At 40.5% G+C, this 17930-nt stretch overlaps 1 protein-coding gene across 2 annotated transcripts; it reads right to left on the bottom strand.

Annotated features, from left to right (window-relative positions):
- Positions 1 to 301: 301 nt before the first annotated feature.
- LOC112249392 (membrane progestin receptor gamma-B) lies at positions 302 to 9744 on the bottom strand. Of its 2 annotated transcripts, XM_042316889.1 has the most exons (8): positions 9592 to 9744; positions 9122 to 9249; positions 6957 to 7162; positions 5568 to 5694; positions 4593 to 4637; positions 2873 to 2969; positions 2039 to 2183; positions 302 to 1700 (listed from the first exon to the last, which is right to left on the bottom strand). In XM_042316889.1, the coding sequence occupies exons 1-8, from the start codon at positions 9643 to 9645 to the stop codon at positions 1468 to 1470; spliced, it is 1035 nt and encodes a 344-aa protein (XP_042172823.1). In that variant the 5' UTR covers positions 9646 to 9744; the 3' UTR covers positions 302 to 1467. The 2 variants fall into 2 exon arrangements, with proteins under 2 accessions (XP_042172823.1, XP_042172824.1); XM_042316890.1 differs by lacking the exon at positions 4593 to 4637.
- Positions 9745 to 17930: the final 8186 nt, after the last annotated feature.

Genomic DNA, 17930 nt, shown 5'->3' on the forward strand with positions numbered 1-17930 from the left:
TCAGCTGAGTGTGTGCTGCACACAAATGCATTATATGTTGGGAATAAAACTAACCATATCTTCAATAATCATTCAATAAAAAACAATATTGTGTACAATGTCTTTTTCAAGAATATTGTGCGCCTATGATAAAATCCAAAGTGATCCTCTAGCCGACATGTGATTAATGAAATAAGAAAAACAAAGTGAGCTCTTCTTCAAATGTACTACAATGAGAAAACAGTGTTTGGAGTTTGCTGTAGGCCTAGTTCATGTGTTGCATTCACAGGATGTTTTTACTCCCTAGTTTATTTCAAGGTAATACACAGACACCTTTTATTTATGAGAATTCACAATAAATAACATTTCAAAATATATGAACTTAAATGAGACAAGATTTACAGGAGCCAAAGAAAACGTTTAATGTGTAACGGAGAACTATGATGTCTTGGTGATGCTTTAAATAATACTGTACTTAACAGGTTTACAGGAAAGATCTGACATGTATAATTTTATCTCTAAAAGGCAGCTTCACTTTAGTAGCTGACCATCATACATACTGTACACTTCATTAATAAGTTACTGTATCCTTCAGTGCTGATTTTAGTTTACAATTTACTACCAAAACCCTCTACTTAACAGCCCTTAGGCTACAGACTGTGGTCCTAAAATTGTTGATGTGTTTGTGGTACATATCCATTGTTTGTGTATAAAAATGATCAAGTGATAAATATATTTAGTATAAAAATAGTGTTTAAAAAGAAAAACTAAATTGAAGGAATATTGAAAATTCATCTTCATGTAACATTCAGTGGATTGATTCTTCATATACAGCTTGACTTCCAACTGCTCCAGTCTCTTCCTGCTCCTCAGTGGATTGATTCTTCATATACAGCTTGACTTCCAACTGCTTCAGTCTCTTCCTGCTCCTCAGTAGCGTTGGTAAATCAGCGAACAAAAGCAAGGCCTACGTGTTTAGTACTGTGTACTTGTCCTATAGTCAATGTAATACTACCAAAGATACCACTAACTCTGTCTGTCCCTCATTGCAGTATATATGGAGCTCTTGTTCAGCTACCAGTTTATTCATCCGTGTTGACAATGTGAAGAACAGTTCATTGCTCCTTCCACATTGTATCTTGTCAGGACTTCACCTCTGTCCAACACCAAGAAGCCATAGTGGTTCACTTCAGTTGTTCACCTCTTCTCCCAAGCCCACCCCACCACAGTGTCCAGTTTAATCATAGTAATAGAATACAAATATATGCCATTTAGCAGACGCTCTTATCCAAAGTGACTTACATTCATGTTTGTATACATTTTTCTTGTGGGTGGCCCTGTGAATCAAATCCACAATCCTGGCATTACAGGCACCATGCTCCACCAACTGAACCATCCAGTTCCTACATCCCATATACATTGTCATTAGCATGTGGCTAGTGCTAGTGGTACTGGCAGCCCTTGGCTATTGGATGTGACTGTGTCTTCTCAGTGTGTTCTCCCCCGGGTGGCTGACCAGAGCAGAGGCAGACTAAAGAGGAAGATGATGCCAAGGCTGAGGGTTACACTCAGCAGTGCCGCCCCCAGTGTGTTGGTGAAGGTGATGGGCAGAGAGTACGTGAGGAGCCACGGGCGTCGCGTCACCATGTCCTGCTCAATGGCCTCCATCTGGAAATGAGTGCCGATTATGCCGAACACATGGAACAGTTGGTGGCTGTGACCTGCAGAGGGTGCAAAAGGACTGTGGTTAAATACCTACAGTAGTATTGGTACAGGAGAGGTACGAAGCGGAACTCAATGAGGAGAACTGTAACTGGCCAGCAACAGAGGAACCGGCCTCCACAGCATAAGGGGGAAACAGGAAGGCATAGTGAGACCCAGAGGCAGTGATATAAAGAATACTATGTTGTTTTAATGCTACATATGTCGTACCACTAATGTCAAGCCAGTGTTGATCAGTATCCACTATTACCACAAGTCTTGCACAATACAGTGACAAATCATTCTGAAATTAATCAAACAAGCAGCCTTTCCAGATAGACCATGCACATGCACTGACCTATGTAGTCGAAGCTGCCGGGGGCCAGGCGCTCTGGTAGGTGTGTGGCGAAGAGGAATGCGGTCAAGAAGGCCAGGGCGATGTGGGTGTGGTGGAGAGCGTTGGTATCGTTGTCAGTGCAGCCCTCACCCACACACAAGTAGAGCTGTCAAAACACAGTAGAATGTATTATCCTCACGTCACGTGACAGGCTTCATCACAGTCATACTCCACATGGCTGTTGAACCAAGATAGCATGGTACAGGTGTAGGATATTAATTTGATCACCCGGTTGTTGCAGGACATTTCCTATACAGCAGGAAACACCAACTTGTAGTGTATTTGAGCTTTAAAAAATATTTTTAATTTACAGTTCAAAATTTCAGACTTGATTTGCCCCAACATAAAACGTATAAACCCATACAAAAATGTCCATGAATTATAATCTATAATTATAATCATCATTTCTGTTGCTGCAGGATTATTTTACTGCTGTGAGAAACTGGTCAAATTAAGATCCAATAGCTGTGCATACAGAATTTCAGAACTGTTCATAAATACTTAAACGTACACCTGCATTCCACTGACTTGACCATAATTATACCATTAACCAGACAACAAAGTGTACAGAGCTTGCTAGGTTTCAAAAGATATAGTCGTACAATAATCAGACAATACTAGCTTCAGCTCATTTTCATCCCTAGTCCCATGATCTGACTAAAAACGATAAAAACATCACATGAATCAAACATTGACACAGTACACTTCAATATGACAAACACTGTTCTATACTTTAACTTTTCCTCAGGCACAGAAGAAGTCTGTCACAGAGGGGTGAGAAATGTAATGACTCACCCTGTAGAAGAGAGGAATGTTGTCGAACAGGTAGGGTAATGCGAAAGCTAGAATGCGGAGAAATTTGCCAAACTTTGGGCTCTTACACTCTGAGAATCTGAAGGAAAAAAAAGTTATGGTTGTTTTATCAGTCATCACAATGAGCCAATTCCATGCACATTCGTTATACACTGCAAATAATTATGGATTTTAATTAATCAACGTATGCCATCTCTTTGTTCCCCATCTCTGTGCATTAAGGATAGATGAATAGAAGATGCTCTTAACAGCATCTAGGGATCAAAATATTGCATTACTGTTGCAAGGTTATTAAAATGATTAGAAACCCATTTCCCGTTATTGAATTTGGGAATAAACTGTAGCCTTTATGAACTTGCTCCCAAATAGACACTTTTTCAGTGCATTTTTGTATCTAGAATGAACTCATCTTGTTTAAATATTACACAGGACATTTTCCTGGTTTTATATTCCCGTCACAAATCACTTACAGTGCATTTGGAGAGTATTGAGACCAGTGGACTTCTTCCGTTTAAGAATGATGGAGGCCAGTGTTCTTGGGGACCTTCAATGCTGGAGAAATGTTTTGGTACCCTTCCCCAGATCTGTGCCTCGACACCATCCTGTCTCGGAGCTCTACGGACAATTCCTTCAACCTCATGGCTTGATTTTTGCTCTGACCTGCACTGTCAACTGTGGGACCTTAATAGACATGTGCTTTTCCACATCTTATCCAATCAATTGAATTTGCCACAGGCGGTCTTCAATCAAGTTGTGGAAACATCTCAAGGAGGATCAATGGAAACAGGATGCACACGAGCTCAATTTCTAGTCTAATAGCAAAAACGTTTTTTTTTTAAGGCTGTAAGGTAACAAATGTGGGAAAAGTCAAGGGGTCTGAATGCTTTCCGAATGCACGGCTTTAATTAAATTCACTCACTTGCTCTCCTTACCTTTCACACAATCATATAACTGCTGAGTCATTGTCAGATCAGATTAGCAAAATTGATTCTGTTTTTGTAGCTTTGAAACACATTCCAGTGTAAATGAAGCCAACTCCCTCTTCACATAAAGAACACGCGATCTGTTGCTAACTACTGTACATGTCTTCCCTCTCCTTACCACCTCTTCCAAATAAAACTGCACTTGATAGTCTATCTATGGAGTGACGAGGCCTACATGTTTTTTTGTTAGCTCACACCCACATAATTGAAAAGGGAGGTGCATAGTGCCACTAATATTTCAAGGGCAACTCCACCACTTTTCAACCTCATATTCATTATCTCCAGCACCAAACCAGTGTCTACATATGTGAAAATGGAAATCATGCATTTGATGTATTTGAAACCATTCCACCCATTCTGCTCCAGCCACTACCATGAGCCCATCCTCCCCAATTAAGGTGCCACCAACCTCCTGTGATAGACAGTGAGTTAGGTTAGCAGTAGCACACTGAGTTAGGTTAGCAGTAGCACACTGAGTTAGGTTAGCAGTAGCACACTGAGTTAGGTTAGCAGTAGCACACTGAGTTAGGTTAGCAGTAGGTTAGCAGTAGCACACTGAGTTAGGTTAGCAGTAGCACACTGAGTTAGGTTAGCAGTAGCACACTGAGTTAGGTTAGCAGTAGCACACTGAGTTAGGTTAGCAGTAGCACACTGAGTTAGGTTAGCAGTAGCACAGCAGTTGACAGATAGCAAAAGAAAACGCATGACATGATGTTTACCTTTTTATGATGTGATGGTTATATTGGATATATGGTAAACCAAGCCTTAGCAGAAAAGAGGAGGGAGAAGCATTGTGAGAATGCCATCAAGCAGAGAATACTCAGTAATAATTATGAAGAAAGGTAGCCAAACCAGTCAGTGTGCGTTTTAACAACAATGTGTAGGCTTAGTGTGCGATGACAAGCGAAGTCACAATAGCTGCTACACAGTGAAGCTAAACTGAGGTAAAAGACAGGTCCAATTTGCCACCTATCATGCGTGTTTCTACACCTGCATTGCTTGCTGTTTGGGGTTTTAGGCTGGGTTTCTGTACAGCACTTTGAGATATCAGCTGATGTAAGAAGGGATATATAAATACATTTGATTTGATGATATTTTGACAGAAAGGAACTGAAAGGAGCAGTTTCATTCCCCCAAATTAATTCATAACAGCAGTGTGTGTATCAAATCTACATGAAATGTACATTAAAATGTTTCATGTCAAATATGAGTCCACACAGTAGGATTTAGACTAAATGTGATTGTTTCTGGTTGGAGGAACATTGTTATTTTGTAATCTTATTAATTCACAACTCCCAAAGCTAGGAGTCAAGTTGTACAATCACATTCCTTTAAAACCCAGAGCTAATTATACAATATCCTCATTAGCACTATGAGATGCCTGCGATTGAGTGGTTGCTAAACAACAGGCAGGTTGACATTTATTGTCACCAGTCTTGTCCTGGAGGCAGAACTGAGCATTTTCCCCTTAGATAGGCCATATTGTAAACATTCATGAAAACAAACATTTGCTCTTTGGTTTTCATTTAAGGTTAGGTTTAGCAGTGTGGTTAAGGTTGGGGTTAAGGTTTAAAATCAGATTTGATGACTTTGTGGCTGTGCCAGCTAGTGACCACTCTGCAGAGCTGCCTCCAGAACGAGAAAAAACACTAACCTGCAAACAACAGTGGCCTTCCAGTAGAAAGCTCTCTTACCTGGAGTAGCAGGCTAAGGCGGTACAGATGACAGTGTTTACCACAGCGATGGGGATATAGTACTGGTGGAACAAATTGTTCACCCACTTATCAGGAATCACGTAGGCAGAATATGTTATGGCAGAGCCTGGAGGGGAATCAAATATGCATAACCATACATGCAGGAATAGACACAAATACATAAACATGTGTGTGCATACACAGGTACTGCAAACTATGTGTATATACCATAGACTATATCGATGTGTATAATATACACACATACAGATGGAGGATCTTAATTTGATCACCCTGTTCCAGGGGATCTTTCCTACTGTTGCAAACTGGCTCAAATTAAGATCCTCCATGTGGGAACTCATGTGGGAAAGGCATTCATACGTGTGTATACAAAACACACACTGTCACCCTTCAGCATGCAGATGCTGGAAGAAGTGTAGGTTCCAATCTGAGGACTGGCTGGTCCAGGTCTCAGTATCCATGGTACATGTGCTTAAGCACATTCCTGGATGCATTTCCATAACTAATAACGCCCTTTGTATGGCAGGTTGGTGCTACACATGAGTTAGTTTGAGGGTATAGTTACCCTGACTGTACATGATGTCCTGTTCAAGACCTGCTACACACAAAGGGATTTTTAAAACTGGGTGCAGAGCTATATAAATGCAAACCATTATGCGTTGTTCCAGATCATCCCCTACTGCCACCCCTAGACACCTTTTGTAAGCCACTCCTAAATCCAAAAGGATTGAATGGATGGGCCAAATATGGTCATAGAGCCTGTGGTAGGCCAGGCAGTTGGTGCCATTTATCTTACACACATGCACTTCCATCAGATCTGTAAGGAGGCATTTTAACAAGCGACTAGGGGTTGATTTGGGATTGGGGGAAACCACAGAATTAGATTAAATGAAACAGGCATAGATGTTTAATGTGATCAATCCAACACTCCAAATTGTACATTAAAAGTATGACTGGCCAGTGTACCCACCACAGAACATCCATTTGAATGAGACTACATTCCCTTCCTACCAGTGGAGGCTGCTGAGGGGAGGACAGCTCATAATAATGGCTGGAATGGAGCAAATGGAATGGCATCAAACGATGTTTACCATTCCACAGATTCCTCTCCAGCCATTACCACGAGCCCATCCTCCCCTATAAAGGTGCCACCAACCTCCTGTGCTTCCTACCCATTCTAACTCCATCAGGGTATCATACAAGGACTCTCAGTTAAAAGACCTGCAGGTTCAAAACTTTATACATTGACTAGATAGAATCCATACAATGCCGTTCCCTCTAGGAATACACCTGCATAACATAGTAGTCATGTCGCTAGGGGCAACAATGTTCTTTTGAAGCGAATTCCATTTCTATGACATGTCTACTCACCCAGGCTGTAGAGACTCAGAGCTCCGTAGTCGAAGAAGAAGCAGATGTGTCGTGCGCGTGTTGACATGGTGCTGAAGGTGTGGGCACAGCTAGAGGCCAGCGGGTACACACAGCACGACATCAGGAACACCAGGAGGGGCCATGTGAACGAGTCGCTCCACACGTCTCGCATCAGGACCACCGTCAGCAGCTTCCATAAGAAGTACCTGTCAGGACACACAGAGGGTTAGTTTGGCCCTGGAGGACGCGTTCCATCAGGACCACCGTCAGCAGCTTCCATAAGAAGTACCTGTCAGGACACACAGAGGGTTAGTTTGGCCCTGGAGGACGCGTTCCATCAGGACCACCGTCAGCAGCTTCCATAAGAAGTACCTGTCAGGACACACAGAGGGTTAGTTTGGCCCTGGAGGACGCGTTCCTTCAGGACCACCGTCAGCAGCTTCCATAAGAAGTACCTGTCAGGACACACAGAGGGTTAGTTTGGCCCTGGATGACACATTCCTTCAGGACCACCGTCAGCAGCTTCCATAAGAAGTACCTGTCAGGACACACAGAGGGTTAGTTTGGCCCTGGAGGACGCGTTCCTTCAGGACCACCGTCAGCAGCTTCCATAAGAAGTACCTGTCAGGACACACAGAGGGTTAGTTTGGCCCTGGATGACACGTTCCTTCAGGACCAATTGTTTATCGGGGGAGCAATCCTTTAACAATTTTGTGGTACTTGTTTCAGCATTCAATCAGAATGCAAGTTAATTATGATTCTTCAAAATGAAATCATTATTTTGGATTGTTTGCCTAAACAGCACAGTGATAGCTTTAAAAAAAAAAATACAAAAAAATCCCCTTTAACCAGCTTGGTCTTTTGTAAGATGACTGTATTCTCCAGTTCAGTCAACCACAGTGAGTTACTGTATCTACCACAAGGTTTTCCCTGGCCTGTACACAGTAGTTACAGAGGCAGCAGGCTGTGTTTCCATGTCTCTGCACACCTCATTAACAAATAAACCTTATTTGTGGTTTTCCCCATCGCTACACTGAGCTGTTCACTAATTGTGGCAACTCATTTGAGAGCTGTGAGAGGAGAGTGAGGGAGAGAGAAATAGAAAGGGGAGTCCTTGATCCTTGCAGTGCAGAGGCAAGTGTCTTAATGACTGTCATCAGGTAGGCAGTCACATACACCATGCTACACTGCTAATCAACTACCACTTCCTGTGGAAGGCCTCAAGCCTGTGGAATATGGTTCAGCTGCTATTCAATAAAACCTGTTAATCACGTTTTCTGGTTTAGTCCAAATCCAAAGCAACATTGTTCCAGGGAATTGCGAGTGAGAGAGCATGTTTCAATATGCAGTTGCTTCTTTTCTGTCATTGAAAGACATTATGTTCATTGTTCGTACCCAAATGATAAAGATAACACTAAACATGAGAGAAAAGTTCAATTGTTTACTCTCGTCTCGGTCTGCATTGAATACTACAATGATCCTCAAAGAGATGTTATATAGGTTATTAAATAGTTTGAGAAGTCCCCCCATCTCCTATTAACTCAAATTCACAGGATTACCTGACACACATTTAACTATACGGATCATTGTTTTTTGGGGATGAAGACTTTTTGAATAAAGAATCTAAGGAAAAGAGCTCAATTTGTTTTAATCAATGAAGGATGTTAAAGTTTTGAATTTAGTACAACTCTGTCTTAAGGACACATGCCACTGCTGTGACAGGACATTTTAGTTCTTACCCAGCACGTAAACATCTGATTCCACTAATGAACTAATAACCATTCAACCCTGAATTAGGTGTGTTAGTGCTGGGTAACACTTTATTTAGATAGTCCCAAGTAGATGGTTTGTAGATGTTCAATAACTGTAAACAAATGTCAATGTTTCTGTACAGCACTTTGTGACATCAGCTGATGTAAGAAGGGCTTTATAAATACGTTTGATTGAAATAACTATCCACTAACCCTAACCCTAACCATGATAATAAACCTAACCCTAAGCCAAATTTAGCAAGCAATTGCTAAACAGATAGTTTGTTGATAGTATGACCATCTACAGAGCATCTTGTGTGGGACGATCCAAATAAAAAGTGTGACCAAAACATGTGCCCCTATGTGGCGTTCACAAGGAACCCCGTAAGTGTAACAGGCGTCGCTCGGCTATACCATGTGGGCAGGAAGTGTGTCCAGATATTGAGCGTTTCATTGGTCAGCTGGAAGAGGCTGAGGATGCAGTCAGTGGCTGAGCTGCGAGGGTGTCGGTAGCCTGAGATGATGCTGTCCTCATGGAACACCTAAACAAAACAAAACCCAGGGTTACTGCACAGTTGGCCAACACTCATTCACCACACAGTAGTAGGCTATATCTAGATACATATGGAGAGGAACCTGTTTACTATAAACCCAATGGTTATGATGTTGACATATTTCCCAGTGAAAGTAGGGGATTCTTGAGGGGAGTCACAATGATACATTCTTGACATGCTAAGTGTCAAGAATAAACACAAGACTCAAATTCCATGTCCACATGTTCAACTTCTGAATTAACTGGACTTAAATATAAAATATAACCTCGACTCTGAAAATAATATTGTAGGATTTGTCATTCTAAAACGTAGTGAAGTAAAGTAACTTACTTTTGGGACTTGGTGGATGGTGAAGACTCTGGGCAGTTTAATGAGGCTGAGCATGTTGTCTGAGAGGACTGTGGTGTTGACTTCACTTGCTGTATGAACTGAAGCCAGAGAGAGGGAGCATCTTTTCCTTTATAAGGTTGTTGCTATGTTGTTCTGTCGGTTCCTCCCTCCCACTCCCCACCCATCCAGAACATTCAGTACACCTGTTCCACTCCTCCTCTCTCTCCCTCCCTCTCGTCAGGCTCTGCACACCCCATCTAGTTTCACCCTAAGACAAAAAGGTGTTGAGCAGCTGAGTTCATGTTCACACACAGACATACAAAAATATTCACATTCTTCGAAAAAGCTGCCAAGGAAGAACACTTTTGAAAAGGGCAACAGAAGTCTTACCAAAAGTGTTCATACTTTGAAAGATAATGGTTTATGAGTTACAGAGTTTGTCTTTGAGAGCAGTTGGCCTATTGTTCTCTGAAGTAAAAACAATTAGTTAATGACTGATTACGGTAGCCTAACAATCACAAAGGGGAAAGAGCACAGCAGTACAGCGAGTTTAGCAGCTTTCACAGTGATGTTTAGAGATTTCAACCCCTGCCTCGCCTCGCTTGTGTCTGCTTGGTACTCGTGAACTAGATCCATGGAATAAGTATCAGAAAAATATATATTGATCTGTCTATGTATGCAGCAAAGAAATGCATAACATTATTCTGTAAATCTACAATCCTCCTACTTGAACACAGTGGCTAAATGAAATATCTAGCTACATCATTGAGGACAAGATTTAGGTCCTACTGTAACATCAAAGGCAGACCAAATGATTTCCACAATATCTGGCAGTCCCACATCAGATTCATGTCAATAAGAAATAAGACACAAGACAACTCGTTTTTGTTTGTCTGATTGTATACATGGTTGTACCTGTTCTGATACTGTACAAGAGTGTATGCAAGTCATGGGGAAGAAATACAAAATAAAAACAGGTATTATTTAAGCCATTCATTGTATCTTTTTTTACCTGGACAAGACATTTATAAAAAAGGTTTCGCAGGGAGGAATCTTGGTTCAACGACAAGGTAACAGTGACAAAAACAAGCACTACCTCAGTCTCCAAGGAACCAGCTGTTACTGACATTCATTGTCTTAAGAATCACTTTAGAATGGGTGGCCATTGGGTGGCCATTTTCCATTAAGAGACACCTAAGTGAAGATGTCTGGAGATTAGCAGTGAATTTAGCCTGGTCCCAGATCTGTTTGTGCTGTCTTTCCAACTCCTACAGATGTAGGATCTTAATTTGAGTCAGTTTGCTACAGGAGGAAAATAGTCCTGTAGCAACAGGAAATGTGAATTATTATGTGGATTATAATTAATGGACATTTTTGTCGGGGTTGATACATTTTTCATTAGAGCAAATCAAGTGACATTTTAAAGTGGAAATGATAAACTTTAGAATACTTTTAAAACCTTAAATACACTTCAAGTTTGCATTTCCTGCTCGGCAGGAAAATTCTCAGCAACAAAAAGATCAAATTAAGATCTGTATGGTCATTGGGTAACAGCACAAACAAATCTGGGACCAGGCTATATTGAACTCTGCCAAATATGCAAACTGAGTTTCAGTCACACCAGATAAAGGCTGCCAATGAATGAAGGGTGTAAGTGGCAGAAAGAAACATCTCTTTCACTCATTCCTTCCATGTTAGAAAGAGGCATGTACGCATGTGATCTGCCCACAGAACAGTGTCACACCCAGAGATGACTGAAAGCTTAAATCAACATTCTTCCATGTTAGAAAGAGTCATGTGATCTGCCCACAGAACAGTGTCACACCCAGAGATGACTGAAAGCTTAAATCAACATTCTTCCATGTTAGAAAGAGTCATGTGATCTGCCCACAGAACAGTGTCACACCCAGAGATGACTGAAAGCTTAAATCAACATTCTTCCATGTTAGAAAGAGTCATGTGATCTGCCCACAGAACAGTGTCACACCCAGAGATGACTGAAAGCTTAAATCAACATTCTTCCATGTTAGAAAGAGTCATGTGATCTGCCCACAGAACAGTGTCACACCCAGAGATGACTGAAAGCTTAAATCAACATTCTTCCATGTTAGAAAGAGTCATGTGATCTGCCCACAGAACAGTGTCACACCCAGAGATGACTGAAAGCTTAAATCAACATTCTTCCATGTTAGAAAGAGTCATGTGATCTGCCCACAGAACAGTGTCACACCCAGAGATGACTGAAAGCTTAAATCAACATTCTTCCATGTTAGAAAGAGTCATGTGATCTGCCCACAGAACAGTGTCACACCCAGAGATGACTGAAAGCTTAAATCAACATTCTTCCATGTTAGAAAGAGTCATGTGATCTGCCCACAGAACAGTGTCACACCCAGAGATGACTGAAAGCTTAAATCAACATTCTTCCATTGTTAGAGTTGTTCAAAATCTGTCAACACAAAGAATGAAAACATAATTCATCTGTTACAGACCAGTAAGTGGAAACAGTGTCTGAACATTAAGTGTGGCCTTTTCTTAGTCATTTTCTGTCATGTGTAAATAAATGTTGTCTTTATTTTTCTTTTGTTTGTTGGAATAGAGTTACAAATGATGTTGTATTGCTTTGACTGGACATTGCTAACTACTGTAGATCTAAGGTTTGGTTCACTTGAGGACAGTTAATCTCAAATCTCAGCAACTAGAACGTGTAAAAATTAACCAAGCGTGTAAACTGAGGAACAACTACATGGCTAGGCCTATATCAGCACAGACATGATGGTCCTACAGATCACAGAAGAGCCTGATCTTTTACCTGCAGTACCATTACAAATCAATGTCACATTTTATCTGAAGATACTCAACAATTTGATAGGGTTATGAGTAGGGTCAGGTTAAGTGAGGGTTGGGGTTAAGGGTCAGTGCAGTGGAGGCTGTGGATGGGAGGAAGGCTCATAATAATAGATCACAGCCTCAAGCCTTCTTGGGTATGATGCTCAAGCTTGGCACAGCTGTATTTGGGGAGTTTATCCCATTCTTCTCTGCAGATTCTCTCAAGCTCTATCAGGTTAGATGGGGAGAGTTGCTGCAAAGCTATTTTCAGGTCTATCCAGATATCTCCCCAGACCCGGGAGGTTAACCAACCAGTGACATGTCCCCAGACCCGGCAGGTTCAATATGCTAACCAGTGACATGTCCCCAGACCCGGCAGGTTAACCAACCAGTGACATGTCCCCTAGGCCTGTCAGGTTAACATTCAATATGCTAGTGACATGTCCCCAGACCCGGCAGGTTCACAATACCAGAGTGACATGTCCCCAGACCCGGCAGGTTCATTCAATACCAGTGACATGTCCCCAGACCCGGTGAGGTTCATGCCCAGAGTGACATGTCCCCAGTTGTGCAGGTTGAACCTACCAGTGACATGTCCCCAGACCCGGCAGGTTAACCCCAGAGTGACATGTCCCCAGACCCGATGCAGGTTGATTCAATATGCCAGTGACATGTCCCCAGACCCAGCAGGTTAACCAACCAGTGACATGTCCCCAGACCCGGCAGGTTCACCAACCAGAGTGACATGTCCCCAGACCCGGCAGGTTAACCATACCAGTGACATGTCCCCAGACCCGATGCAGGTTTCACCTGATTGATTCAATAGTGACATGTCCCCAGACCCGGCAGGTTCACCAACCAGAGTGACATGTCCCCAGATTCAATATGCAGGTTGGTGATTGATTCAATATGCCAATAGTGACATGTCCCCAGACCCGGCAGGTTCATACCTAGTTGTGAGTGACATGTCCCCAGACCCGGCAGGTTCAATACCTAGTTGAGTGACATGTCCCCAGACCCGGCAGGTTCAATAACCAGTGACTTGGTGATGTCCCCAGACTAGTTGTGATGACAGTGATTGATTCAACCAGTTGTGATGACATGATTCCCCAGACCCGATTGCAGGTTGATGACTTGGTGATTGATTCCAGTGACTTGGTGATTGATTCAGATTGATTCAATATGCTAGTTGTGATGACTTGGTGATTGATTCAATATGCTAGTTGTGATGAGTGACATGATTGATTCTAGTTGTGATGACTTGGTGATTGATTCAATATGCTAGTTGTGAGACCCGGCAGGTTCAATATGCTAGTTGTGATGACATGATTCCCCAGACCCGTGCAGGTTCATGCTAGTTGTGTGACATGTCCCCAGATTCCTAGTTGTGATGACTTGGTGGTTCAATACCTAGTTGTGACATGTCCCCAGACCCGGCAGGTTCAATACCTAAGTGACATGTCCCCAGACTTGGTGAGATTCATGCTATTTGTGATGACATGTCCCCAGACCCGATGACAGGTTCATTCAATATGCTAGTTGTGATGACTTGGTGATTGATTCAATATGCTAGTTGTGATGACTTGGTGATTGATTCCTATTTGTGATGACAGTGTTCACCTCAAGATGACATGTGATTCCTATTTGTGATGACTTGGTGATTGATTCAATATGCTATTTGTGATGACATGATTCCTTGGTGATTGATTCAATATGAGTTGGAAATTGAACAAAAGTAAAGGACCAATAATGTATTCTTGATTGATTCACACCATGAAACATGATTCAATATGCTATTTGTGACATCTTTCAAATAAATGTCAATTCAAATGCTATTTGTGATGACTTGGTGATTGATTCAATATGCTATTTGTGATGACTTGGTGATTGCATTCAATATGCTATTTGTGATGACTTGGTGATTGATTCAATATGCTATTTGTGATGACTTGGTGATGCATTCAATATGCTATTTGTGATGACAATATGCTATTTGTGATGGTGATTGATTCAATATGCTATCAATTGTGATGACTTGGTGATTGATTCAATATGCTATTTGTGATGACTTGGTGATTGATTCAATATGCTGTGATGACTTGGTGATTCATTCAATATGACTTGGTGATTGATTCAATATGCTCAATATGCTTTGTGATGACTTGGTGATTGATTCAATATGATTCAATAGTTGTGATGACTTGTGATTGATTGATTCAATATGATTCTAGTTGTGATGACTTGGTGATTGATTCAATATGCTAGTTGTGATGACTTGGTGATTGATTCAATATGCTATGACTTGGTGATTGATTCAATATGCTAGTTGTGATGACTTGGTGATTGATTCAATATGCTAGTTGTGATGACTTGGTGATTGATTCAATATGCTAGTTGTGATGACTTGGTGATTGATTCAATATGCATGATATTGATTCAATATGTTGTGATGACTTGGTGATTGATTCAATATGCTAGTTGTGATGACTTGGTGATTGATTCAATATGCTAGTTGTGATGACTTGGTGATTGATTCAATATGCTAGTTGTGATGACTTGGTGATTGATTCAATATGCTAGTTGTGATGACTTGGTGATTGATTCAATATGCTAGTTGTGATGACTTGGTGATTGATTCAATATGCTATTTGTGTGATTGATTCAATATGGTGATGACTTGGTGATTGATTCAATATGCTATTTGTGATGACTTGGTGATTGATTCAATACTTGGTGATTGATTCAATATGCTATGTTGTGATGACTTGGTGATTGATTCAATTGCTATTCAATATTGATTCAATATGTTGTGATGACTTGGTGATTGATTCAATATGCTAGTTGTGATGACTTGGTGATTGATTCAATATGCTAGTTGTGATGACTTGGTGATTGATTCAATATGCTTGTGATGACTTGTGATTGACTTGGATGATTGATTCAATATGCTAGTTGTGATGACTTGGTGATTGATTCAATATGCTAGTTGTGATGACTTGGTGATTGATTCAATTCATGATATTGATTCAATATGTTGTGATGACTTGGTGATTGATTCAATATGCTGACTTGGTGATTGATTCAATATGCTAGTTGTGATGACTTGGTGATTGATTCAATATGCTAGTTGTGATGACTTGGTGATTGATTCAATATGCTAGTTGTGATGACTTGGTGATTGATTCAATATGCTAGTTGTGATGACTTGGTGATTGATTCAATATGCTATGTGTGATGACTTGGTGATTGATTCAATGATTGATTGATTGATATGCTAGTTGTGATGACTTGGTGATTGATTCAATATGCTAGTTGTGATGACTTGGTGATTGATTCAATATGCTAGTTGTGATGACTTGGTGATTGATTCAATATGCTAGTTGTGATGACTTGGTGATTGATTCAATATTGATTCAATATGCTTGTGATGACTTGGTGATTGATTCAATATGCTATTTGTGATGACTTGGTGATTGATTCAATATGCTAGTTGTGATGACTTGGTGATTGATTCAATATGCTAGTTGTGATGACTTGGTGATTGATTCAATATGCTAGTTGTGATGACTTGGTGATTGATTCAATATGCTAGTTGTGATGACTTGGTGATTGATTTGCAATATTGATTCAATATAGTTGTGATGTGATTGATTCAATATGCTAGTTGTGATGACTTGGTGATTGATTCAATATGATTGTGATGATATTGATTCAATATGCTTGTGATGACTTGGTGATTGATTCAATATGCTAGTTGTGATGACTTGGTGATTGATTGTGATTGATTCAATATGCTGATGACTTGGTGATTGATTCAATATGCTAGTTGTGATGACTTGTGATTGATTCAATATGCTAGTTGTGATGACTTGGTGATTGATTCAATATGCTAGTTGTGATGACTTGGTGATTGATTCAATATGCTAGTTGTGATGACTTGGTGATTGATTCAATATGCTAGTTGTGATGACTTGGTGATTGATTCAATATGCTAGTTGTGATGACTTGGTGATTGATTCAATATGCTAGTTGTGATGACTTGGTGATTGATTCAATATGCTAGTTGTGATGACTTGGTGATTGATTCAATATGCTAGTTGTGATGACTTGGTGATTGATTCAATATGCTAGTTGTGATGACTTGGTGATTGATTCAATATGCTATGTGATGACTTGGTGATTGATTCAATATGCTAGTTGTGATGACTTGGTGATTGATTCAATATGCTAGATTGTGATGACTTGGTGATTGATTCAATATGCTAGTTGTGATGACTTGGTGATTGATTCAATATGCTAGTTGTGTGACTTGGTGATTGATTCAATATTGATGTGATTGATTCAATATGCTAGTTGTGATGACTTGGTGATTGATTCAATATGCTAGTTGTGATGACTTGGTGATTGATTCAATATGCTATGTGTGATGACTTGGTGATTGATTCAATATGCTAGTTGTGATGACTTGGTGATTGATTCAATATGCTAGTTGTGATGACTTGGTGATTGATTCAATATGCTAGTTGTGATGACTTGGTGATTGATTCAATATGCTAGTTGTGATGACTTGGTGATTGATTCAATATGCTATTTGTGATGACTTGGTGATTGATTCAATATGCTATTTGTGATGACTTGGTGATTGATTCAATATGCTAGTTGTGATGACTTGGTGATTGATTCAATATGCTATGTGTGATGACTTGGTGATTCATTCCTTTGAATGACTTTTAAAACAAAACTGGAAGCCCATTAGGCCTGAACACAAAGACAAACGAGGTGCAAACAGAAGAATCTCTTGTGAGCTATACAGATTTAGCCCCTGAGGTATTCTTTATCATTGTATTTCCTCCCAAGACACCAGTGTGTTGTTGTTACCTGGTAGTGTGGAGTATCTGTGTTGTTGTTACCTGGTAGTGTGGAGTATCTGCCGTCTGGGATTGTAGAAAACATCTTCACTGGGACTTGTAACCAGGTGATGACTTGGTGATTGATTCAATATGCTAGTTGTGATGACTTGGTGATTGATTCAATATGCTATGTGTGATGACTTGGTGATTGATTCAATAGGCAGTAAAGTTAAAACATGTGGAACCATTAGGCAGTTCAATGTAGCCTAGCCTTCAATGTAGCCTAGTTCAATGTAGCCTAGTTCAATGTAGCCTAGTTCAATGTAGCCTAGTTCAATGTAGCCTAGTTCAATGTAGCCTAGTTCAATGTAGCCTAGTTCAATGTTAGCCTAGTTCAATGTAGCCTAGTTCAATGTAGCCTAGTTCAATGTAGCCTAGTTAATGTAGCCTAGTTTAATGTAGCCTAGTTCAATGTAGCCTAGTTCAATGTAGCCTAGTTCAATGTAGCCTAGTTCAATGTAGCCTAGTTCAATGTAGCCTAGTTCAATGTAGCCTAGTTCAATGTAGCCTAGTTCAATGTAGTCTAGTTCAATGTAGTCTAGTTCAATGTAGTCTAGTTCAATGTAGTGATGTAATGACAGTGATATCAAAATCATGCGT

This window comes from Oncorhynchus tshawytscha, unplaced genomic scaffold (assembly GCF_018296145.1).
Source record: "Oncorhynchus tshawytscha isolate Ot180627B unplaced genomic scaffold, Otsh_v2.0 Un_contig_13882_pilon_pilon, whole genome shotgun sequence".
NCBI classification, from domain to species: Eukaryota; Metazoa; Chordata; class Actinopteri; order Salmoniformes; family Salmonidae; genus Oncorhynchus; species Oncorhynchus tshawytscha.